General features: G+C 29.7%; 1 protein-coding gene across 2 annotated transcripts in view; it reads right to left on the bottom strand.

Annotated features, from left to right (window-relative positions):
- Positions 1–405: 405 nt before the first annotated feature.
- The window catches only part of LOC119583654 (MOB kinase activator-like 3), a 21,246-nt gene continuing 10,393 nt past the window's right edge, over positions 406–11,258 (bottom strand). The window contains exons 2-6 of one of the 2 annotated variants that reach the window (XM_037932246.1): positions 8,167–8,181; positions 6,851–7,001; positions 6,297–6,524; positions 6,019–6,134; positions 406–4,941 (exon numbers count right to left, since the gene is read on the bottom strand). In XM_037932246.1, coding sequence (XP_037788174.1) covers positions 4,783–4,941; positions 6,019–6,134; positions 6,297–6,524; positions 6,851–7,001; positions 8,167–8,181 — 669 coding nt within the window. In that variant the 3' untranslated portion in view covers positions 406–4,782. The remainder of the gene's footprint in view (positions 4,942–6,018; positions 6,135–6,296; positions 6,525–6,850; positions 7,002–8,166; positions 8,182–11,258) is intronic. The other variant, XM_037932247.1, reaches the window with a different exon arrangement.

Below are 11,258 nucleotides of genomic sequence, written 5' to 3'. Positions count from 1 at the left end.
CAATACTTTATTTAGCTTCAGTACAGTAAATTAAAAATCCTATAAACTGCTATGAAGCAAAATCAGGTGAGTGTAACAATAAAAATGTAGACAAAAAATAATCACCATAATATTAATAATAATAATAATAATAATAATAATAATAATAATAATAATAATAATAATAATAATAATAATAATAATAAATTTCTTTGGTGTTGAAAATTTTTACATAGTAAGTAAATAAAATATCTATTGCATTAACACCAGCTCATTCCTAATAATAAAAGTAATAGCCACTATAATATTTTCTGCAGAAATTTACTATCAAGATATAAATCTCTGTATAACAAATACTTTATAATTTGTGTCAATGTTCTTTTATCTTTCCTAGGTTAAAATGGCCAAGGTAAAATAAACAAGCCCTTAAGAAACCATTTAAATTTGATAAATCAATTTACTGAACAATATGAATTTTAATGCAGAGCATTAGCAGCTAATGACAAAGCATATTTCCAGTCATGGAAACTTCACATATACTTACATTAGTTATTAAAACATAATATTGCCATCTATTTTAAAACAATTCTGCCAAGTTAACATCCAACATATTATTTATATCCAGGAGTTAACTACACAGTTACTAGACTAACCTTGCAGCAATTTTTCAAACCTCAAAATCCATAATTTGACAGAAAAGTTTCATCTTTGCTTTGATCTGTATCAAGAGAAACTGGACACCTCTGCATGATTCCCTGAGCTTATGCTTAGCTCCTCCTCAGAACATACAAACAAAAATCACAAGTTACCCAAGAATAAATAAACCAATATGACACATGCCAGGGTTTCTTCAAAGGTATGGCTAAAATTATCAGTACTGGGTGTGATAAAACCTAGGAAACATTCCTTTACCAAACATCATGGGCAAAGGTAAGCATTCTTCATATTTGGAGATATGCAACAGTTGCACTGAAATTACACCTTTAGTAATTTTTTGGTTAATTCATTTTATGACTTCTTAGGTGAAAACAAATCATGGGGACAGAATTAACTTAACTATTTCTTTGGGATGTAATGGATATAAAACGATAAAAACAGGTGAAAAAGCCACATGAATTCTGAATGGCTTTACCTTTCTGAACTACTTGATGTATATTAAAGGATCACAGTGCTTTGACTGAAAACTAAAATAGCCATTGTGAAATAAACATCTACAAGAAAAAGAAATAAGTATGTAATTCTTTCAGTGTACAGATATGACATAAAAATAAATGACAGACCAAAATTTGATACTTCCAATATAAATTACTAATTCTTAAAAAAATTAAACAAGATTGTTAACTTTACAGGATTAATCTTTCCTCAGTAAAAGCTAAACAAAGATATTCAGTCAATCAACTACTACTTATCCATAAGCTGACATTCATATCACAATCACCTTTGGACTTTGATAATTTGCATCAATATTCCCTAACATATCTCAACTCCAACAAATCCAGGTCTGTATTATCAGAGCACCTATTTCTAAGGCTACAGAGAGAGTGCAAGAGTAAAACTCTAGGGGGGAAGACAGCAGTACAGCTTAGTTATATTCATTCATTCAAGATAAACACAGATTAAGCTATAATGTATTCTCTGACAATGTAGACCTCTTCTTAACGAGTCACTGCACAAAATCCTATCAAGAAATACAAGAAATACATCATAATACACAAGTATTCAGGACAAGAACATAACCCCTGCAAAGCAACCGATTTTACTGCATGAATATCTGATACACTTCACAGATATGCAGATTTAGGTTTTCTTTCATTTAATATTCCCAACTGTTCATACCTATTAAGAGTTACTAATTTTCATACTAACAGGCACTTATATTCTACAAAACAAAACTTCAAATCAATGAAATATGTGATGACTTCATGTTCTACACTCTTTTACTATCTACGAAACTAAATACATGAAACTAACTACTCCAAATTTTCTTATTACATATCATATTATATTATGTATCTTTTAACTCAACATCTGATGTGTATTGTAAAAATATATACCAGATAAAAAAAAAAATCTTGGAATGATACCCTTCTCAGATGGTTTAATTTTTGTTACTTTGGGAAAATGCACTGGTGACCCCTTTGCAGCATCTAAACAAAACCAATATTTGAGGTATCAGACCACTCATGAAAAGCATTTAACAATTCTTATATAATCAATTTAAAGTAATTTAAAGGAAATGACACAGTTTAAAGATGAAAATGTATGTTAAAAATGATCTACTGAACCGAAATTTGACACATGGAAGATGGGGGGGGGAAGAGAGAGAGAGAAGCATCTTGCAATTGTACTTTCAAGAAAATAACTCAAATTCAGAACTATTATGAATGATAATGTGGCCTACAAGTAAGTACAAACTAAGAGTTAAATCTACAATGGATAATTAATAAGCTATTAAATTTAACAAAGACAATATAAGTTGTTTATTATGAAAGAGATGTGAATCCATTTGTACATACAAAATAAAGTAATATCAATGGCAAATATAATGCCTAACAGAATATTGATAATACACAGCTTACATTTTTGTATTAAACAGATCTCTTTAAAAAAAGGAAATCAGAAATCATATTTATTAATATGAAAAGTGATTCTATTCAACTCTGGAAAAAAGACTACATACACAAACAAAAATATGTACTAAAGTTGTTGAGTTGTTGACCCTTTTCATGGTACCCTGTATGTCCATGTAATATGTGATCCACAGCAACATTTCTCTATAAAACGTAAAAAGCTTTCAAGCCATTAATAAGTGGTTCTATTGGAATCAAATGATGATTAGTGAAGTTGAGGGAAGGTATATATAGTTTTGTCAGAGCCATGTATTTATGTGTCCGTTACTTGTATATGGAAACCAATCAAGAAAAATAAGCACCTCTACGCAGTTTGCTTTGGTATTTTTGGCTGCAAATGGAACATAAAACAGGAGCTAAAAAAAATGAAAAAATTATATTCTAAGTACATAAATTCTGACAAAACTTAACATTTCTAGGAGTGGTATTCCTGGAGACTAAAATTTCATTTTTAACAGATTCTGAATGAGAGAACTGTACAATGACTGTCCCAGATTTATAACCAATACTTTCATCTTATCACTTAAAAGCAAAGAGGTATTTTTGTGAATAAAAGCTGTAAAAATTGGCAAAAGCTTGAAAAAAACAGGCTTACAGGTAAATGTGAATACCTGTTCAATGACTAAACATTGTGGACGGTTGAGTGGCTTTCATAATACTGCATGTTTCTTGAGATACATATTATAAACTTAAATAATTCTCAGATCACTACATTTAATAATGTAAATACTTCTAAATTTCACTGTTTTCCAAGTCTACTTTAGAAGAACTGGCCAAATATTCATCAACATTCTCTGTCAAATGACTCAAATACCATTTTGGAGGGGAACTAAGTAAATTTAAAGACTTTTCATAAACTCAAGGCATTTCTTGAAAACATACTATTGAGAAATTAAAAATCAGCTCACTCTTCTGATACATATTTTTGTCCTTTAGGATTTCAAATCAATAAAAAATAAACCAACTACTGTCAATTTCTTCTGATCTAATTTGAATTCATATTGCACTGTACAACAAATAAAATATTTCTTACTGCTGAGCCACAAAAAATCAAAACAGAAAACTATTTTTCTAATGTTCAGTTTGGCCTATTTTCTTTACAGAAATGCTGGTATCAGATAAATCAAATGCAGAATATAAGAAAAAGAAAGTTTGAGAGATACAGTGCATTACACAGATTTTTAAAAAAATATTTCTTCTAACATTTCGTGAAATAAATAATACAACCACAATAAAATATGAACATGATAAATTTTTTCTTTCTTTAATTAATTTTTATATATCTTTTTGTATTATCTGCTTTGAATTCTCATAGTTGCAGAAGTTGAGAGGCATCTGAAAACTTAAATTTACTTTTCTTTGTGTTTCTGCATGGATATAAGCCAAAGCATCAAAATATTAATAAAGTTTTGAAGCCATAAGCATTCACTTCAATGTCATCTTCACATTATAATGATCATGGGAGGAAAACAAAATGAACTTAGTCAAACAGACATATAAAATCTTGGGCTTACATTTAGTCATTTACACAACTATTATTTATATATATATATATACACACACATACATCACTGACAAGTAATTACTGAACATTATGCTTTTACCACAGATATAAATACAAAGTCCAAGATAATTTACATTATCAATATTGGAAAATGCATCTATCCTTACTTATATGATCTCTAAGTAACTCACTTTTACTTAAGAAAAAAAAAAAAATAATAATAATAATGAAAAGAAAAAAAAAAAAGGGGGGGGGGGATAAAGGAAAAACAAAAAAAGATTTATGAACAAAAAAAGAGATATTGTTTCAGTTAAGCCATAGTTAACTCTTTATGGCTTCTTAATAAGAGTACCAAAGAATTAATGGCCTACACTGGCCTATTGTCTAACACTTATCAATTATACCAACAATAAATCCTATATAAAGCTTAAGGTCCAGTTTCACCTTTATTACAAATACCACTTCCATATTCACCTTAGTGGGAACCATTTAAACCTTATCAGATCCATACTGTTACACATCCTGGCACATACAAAAGCTGATCACGCATCAAACCATACCAGACTTATAAATATATCCTATCAACTCACTCCCACACAAGTTGGGAGCTTTATTATCTTTCTCCCATATTGTCGTATCTCTCTCTCTCTCTCTCTCCTAATGAGAAACTCACTGTCTTCTGTGGTTGGATTCTATTGGAGGTTCTGGGTTGTCATGACAAATCTTGGCAGTCATATCTTTGAGAGGTTCAAACTCCTTCTGAGGAACTAGGTCGAACTCAGTGATGAAGTAATAAAAATGCTTGTAACAGGTGTTGACATGGGCTTCCTGAAATGGGGAAAACAGGGATGACTTTATGTACCAAGACTATTTCCTATCAAAATTTCTTAGAGATAGCTATGTAGTTTTTCTACTGAACTCAATGTCACCGGGAAAATGCTGTACCCATTTTAGACTTCTCTGTGAAATGTTTTTGCACATAAATGGCTCAGCAAGTGCTTGGCCACAAAGGAGTCAATTAGTAGACGTTATGACCTTAGCTGATTTCACCTTTCCTGGAGTTTGCAGGAAAACCTTCTTTTTTTTTTTCTTTTTTTTCTTTTTTTCTAATGCTATGAATATCAATGGTGTTATTTTTATTATGGACATTATGATTATTATAATGTTATTGACACTAGTAACAGTGATATAAGATAACACAAAATATTTTTGAAAATCAAGGAAAACGGTAAACAGGTAAGACAGGTAGTACTCATAACTGGCTCACTGGAGACTCAGAACAAGTGTAGCCATCTGTGTGTAAATACAATTAACAAAGTAAACTCACAGTGGGCATGGCATGTAAGTACATGCCATGCCAGTCAGCTTTTGGTTAACATTCTCTTTGGGATATGTATTTTTTTTGCTTGATATACAATAGACTTCAATCAGAAATAGTGGAAACTAATCATGAATTCAACAACCATTCAATAAAAAGTACAAGAAAGACAAGTACTAAAATGGTTTTAAAAGTACTGACAGCCCCTCAAGCAGAACTTGGCCGCAGGAGAAAGTACCAACAGAGAATACCACGAAATTGTAGCACATTTGGAGTAGGACCCATGGTTATATGATCATTAATTTTCTTTTTGAAAAAGTAACACTAGAAGTACTACTGGCAGTTTTGCAGAAATCTTCATGGTGATTGCAATAACTGGCATTTTGTATATGAATGTATAAATGGAGGGCATAAAATTACCAACTCCTGTAATCAATAAGATACTCTTTTTAAAGTAATACATATAAATGAATAATAATAACTTACATTCTAACTCCATTACATATGACATAAATAATCATATGCTAATCCAAAGCAACAAAAACTGAACCAAACATTTTTAAAAATTAGCACAAGCGAACACTTACAGCTCCAATAGCCACAATGCGGTCAAAGTGATGGATATATACATGGACAAAAACCCTGAAGAGACGTGTAAGAATCTTCTTACACAAAGGAATGAAGGCTTTTGGGAAGGGCACATCTGAAAAAAGATAAAACAAAATAATTCCTTGATAATTACTGGGACATAATAAAAGCAATCTCTTTCAAAAGGGACAAAACTAATTCTAAGAGCAATATTCACATGAAATAAAAGTGACATCAAAGGCAAGTAAAGACAAATGCAAAAATGTCATATTCTTACCAACAGTGACTGGAAAGGTGTGTTCATCATTAATTTGTGTCTCTACCCAATCCATGAGGTGTGATATGTATTGTGGTGCAGGGAGAGCGGTCGGCTTCTTGTACTTCCCGCCATCAGCCCACAAGTATTCAAATTTGGGTCCTCCAGACATAGTCGGGCAGGAACTCTCCGTACAATATTCACATACTGTCCCATATATCAGGTTGATTCGATTGAAGAAATCCACCACTGGGGAAGAAACAGTCATTAAAAACACAGCACTCCTTCTACGTTTACCAATCATGGCATCAATAACAACAACAATAACTATAAATATTAAAATCACAACAACAACAACAACAACAACAACAACAACAATAATAATAATAATAATAATAATAATAATAATAATAATAATAATAATAATAATAATAATAATAATAATAATAAAATAATAAGAAGAAGAAGAAGAAGAAGAAGAAGAAGAAGAAGAATAACAACAACAATAGGTGATTAAAGCAAACAAGCAATTTCCATCTCACAGTCTCGCAAACTGTTCAGAAATATCAACTAACCATGAACGGCAATCCAGTCATTGAGATCTTCTCCGGGCGGCAGAGTGACCACTGAACGCAGGTTGATTCCCGAGCTGAGTGACGCCTGTGCCTGCTTGTGTAACGAGTACTTGAGAGTCCCAGGCTCAAATTTCTTCTTTGGCCTGAAGGTCTGCAATTTAATGAGACTCTGTATATTTGCCTGTTACTATATCTAAGCCACCTTAAAACCCATTTGTGATCTACTGTAAGTGTGTGTAAGGTATGTGTCAGTGATCAACAACATCTAAGTGACTTATGAGCAGACTCTTTAACTTCACTTCATGGTGAGAAAGAGAAGAGAGAAAAATATTATCACATGAAATTCTAAGTCTAAAAAAATACACACATTAAAACTCAACAATCACTCTTCTATAGAGCATTATATGTTAATTATGTACATGAGTCCATGTTTAAAAGACATACACACACAAATGTAGACATCCAAACAGACAGTGTAATCACAACCATAAAATACATGCTAGTATAATTTCATGTGACCCACCACCACATACATTAATAACATTAATGACTGTTTACTGATTAATCATTTATTAATTATGTATGCATCGGACACATGGGACAAATGGGTAATTCATGTAAAGCCTGTTAATTACATGCAATGGATGAAACAATTATGTTCAGAGAGCAAGCAGTGTATCCATAATGCATTTTGGCTTGAACAGAAAAACAGCTGTGATCAAGATTTAATTCTGAGATATGAAACAAAGTTCTGTGTCTGACAGTTATAGTCTAAGCTTCAGAAGATGACTGTTAGATAAAATGTTAGTTAAAGCGTGTCTAAGGATTTTCCTAATTTTCATAACCATAAATAATGAAAATCATGAAACAGCTGTTTTACACATCAATTCTGTTCAGAAGTATGCACACTTAACTTAACCATATAAGAAAAAAAACTTACTATGTCACTAAATTTTAAAAATACCTATAAATTAAGTATATAAAATAAACATTAATCAATATACATAAAACTATTCTGCACAAAGCACCTCAGATAAATAAGAATAATAAAATGTGTAATACCAAATAAGCATAAACCCTTCACCAATGAAAATGAACTGCTACTCTGCTAGACTTCCAGTACTGTTGCAATACAAATATTCTTACACCTTTTTTTGTTCTCCTAAGTCCTCTTTCTACACAACTAATGGCTCTCCAAAAGGGGAAACACTTTGGAGGATGCAACAGTGCAAAACAACAAGGAACATCAGCAGGGTAAAAGATCAAGAAGTGCAGTGTAAAGTCCAGCCACCTGAGAACACATAATCATTACTCACTTTCTTTGGATGTAACTGAAATAGGAGAAAAGCAATGGAAGATTATAAAATAAATATAATACTGACTGAGATATTGGAAGTAAAGAAAAAAAAAAAAAAGAAAAAAAAGGGAGAGAGCAAGAAAAAAAATATGAAAACATGGTGCCAGAGATCACAGATATTTCATTATGCAAATCTTGGGTAAATCTCTCAACACTAACTGATATAACATTTAAGGAAACATTAATATCATTTCCATTAAAAACTAAGTACACAAATCCAATCAATATGAATATAAATTCAAAAAAATATTGGTTTACATCAATGAACATTTCCACTGCTAAGATGAAAGATATTACCCAAGGTAAACACGGGACACAAAAGTATTAGGACACTGGCATGCTTTGTATCATCATAAGTCACTTTAAAAATCCTGGACTATGAAAAACATTACCTTTTCAAAATAACTATGCTAAGAAAGATTATTGTTTTTTGTCTCAATCCAAAATAACATGGCAAACTGAAAACTTGCAATCTATTTAACTAACTACTTTGTTACAATTACAGAAGTAACCAAAGTCAGTTCAAAAACTATATTAGAAACAAAATTTCTCTAGACAATAAGAAAAGAAAAAGAAAAAGAAAAGGGCAATCTTAGTAATGTTTAAAAATGACGGCCTCCTTTACAAGTTTTCGGCACAAATCTACCAATTCTAGAATGTAGTTATTGACACACAGTTATCACACCAAATTTCAGAAAATGGCAAAACTTTCTTTTCTTTATTTGAGAAATGGCTTAGTGATTACAAAATAAATAAATAAGTAAACAAAGAGTTGAAAGAAAAAAATAAGAAACACCACAATCGCAAGATACTTTATCAAAACAACAAAATATTTCCTCAGCCTTACCCCTACCCCCTTTACTGAGGGAGGGGGCAGAGGAAATGTAGGAACAAATAATTAGACACAAAAGAAAGAAAAAAGAAAAGAAAGACAGATTGATTTTCTATTTCCATCACTCTCCCTTTTAACCATCATTATGACAGATTTCAAGCATGTCATTTACCCCTAGCCTAATCACTACTAAACCATCTCTAAAGTATAGCTGTAGTTTGTACTGTACATCCATATATATATATAATATATATCATATATATATATATAATATATATATATATATATTATATTATATATAATATATATTAATATATATAATTATATAATATATATATAATTATATATATAATATATATATATATATATATTATATAAAATATTATATATATATAAAATTATATATATTATATATAATATAATATTATATATATATATACTATATATATATATAATATATATATATATAATAATTATAATATATATATATATATATTAATATATATATATATATATATATATGATATATATATATATATATCTAATAATATATACTATATATATATATATATATATATATATATATATATTATATATATTAAATATATATATATATATATATATATATCTATATGTATATATAATATATATATAATAGTATATATATATATAATTATATATTATATATATAATATATATATATTATATAAATATATATATAATATATATATATATAAAGTATAATTTAATATATATAAATATAAAAATATTATAATTTATAATATATAAATAATTAATATATATTTATATATATATATATATAATTATATATTATATATATATATTATATATATATATGGATGTACAGTACAAACTACAGCTATACATAGAGGATGGGTAGTAGTGAATTAAGCTAGGGGTAAATGACATGCTTGAAATCTGTCATAATGATGGTTAAAAGGGAGAGTGATGGAAATAGAAAATCAATCTGTCTTTCTTTTCTTTTTTCTTTCTTTTGTGTCTAATTATTTGTTCCTACATTTCCTCTGCCCCCTCCCTCAGTAAAGGGGGTAGGGGTAAGGCTGAGGAAATATTTTGTTGTTTTGATAAAGTATCTTGCGATTGTGGTGTTTCTTATTTTTTTCTTTCAACTCTTTGTTTACTTATTTATTTATTTTGTAATCACTAAGCCATTTCTCAAATAAAGAAAAGAAAGTTTTGCCATTTTCTGAAATTTGGTGTGATAACTGTGTGTCAATAACTACATTCTAGAATTGGTAGATTTGTGCCGAAAACTTGTAAAGGAGGCCGTCATTTTTAAACATTACTAAGATTGCCCTTTTCTTTTTCTTTTTCTTTTCTTATTGTCTAGAGAAATTTTGTTTCTAATATAGTTTTTGAACTGACTTTGGTTACTTCTGTAATTGTAACAAAGTAGTTAGTTAAATAGATTGCAAGTTTTCAGTTTGCCATGTTATTTTGGATTGAGACAAAAAACAATAATCTTTCTTAGCATAGTTATTTTGAAAAGGTAATGTTTTTCATAGTCCAGGATTTTTAAAGTGACATATGATGATACAAAGCATGCCAGTGTCCTAATACTTTTGTGTCCCGTGTTTACCTTGGGTAATATCTTTCATCTTAGCAGTGGAAATGTTCATTGATGTAAACCAATATTTTTTTGAATTTATATTCATATTGATTGGATTTGTGTACTTAGTTTTTAATGGAAATGATATTAATGTTTCCTTAAATGTTATATCAGTTAGTGTTGAGAGATTTACCCAAGATTTGCATAATGAAATATCTGTGATCTCTGGCACCATGTTTTCATATTTTTTTTCTTGCTCTCTCCCTTTTTTTTCTTTTTTTTTTTTTCTTTACTTCCAATATCTCAGTCAGTATTATATTTATTTTATAATCTTCCATTGCTTTTCTCCTATTTCAGTTACATCCAAAGAAAGTGAGTAATGATTATGTGTTCTCAGGTGGCTGGACTTTACACGCACTCTTGACTTTACCTGCTGATGTTCCTGTGTTTTGCACTGTTGCATCCTCCAAGGTTTCCCCTTTGAGAGCCATTAGTTGTGTAAAGGACTTAGAGAACAAAAGTGTAAGAATATTTGTATTGCACAGTACTGGAATCTAGAGAGTAGATCATTCTTGTGAAGGGTTATGCTTTTGGTATTCCATTTTATCTTTTAGGGGTTTGTGCAGAA

The sequence above is a fragment of the Penaeus monodon genome, chromosome 17 (genome assembly GCF_015228065.2).
Source record: "Penaeus monodon isolate SGIC_2016 chromosome 17, NSTDA_Pmon_1, whole genome shotgun sequence".
Lineage (NCBI taxonomy): Eukaryota > Metazoa > Arthropoda > Malacostraca > Decapoda > Penaeidae > Penaeus > Penaeus monodon.
This window is presented reverse-complemented; position numbering and strand designations above follow the sequence as displayed.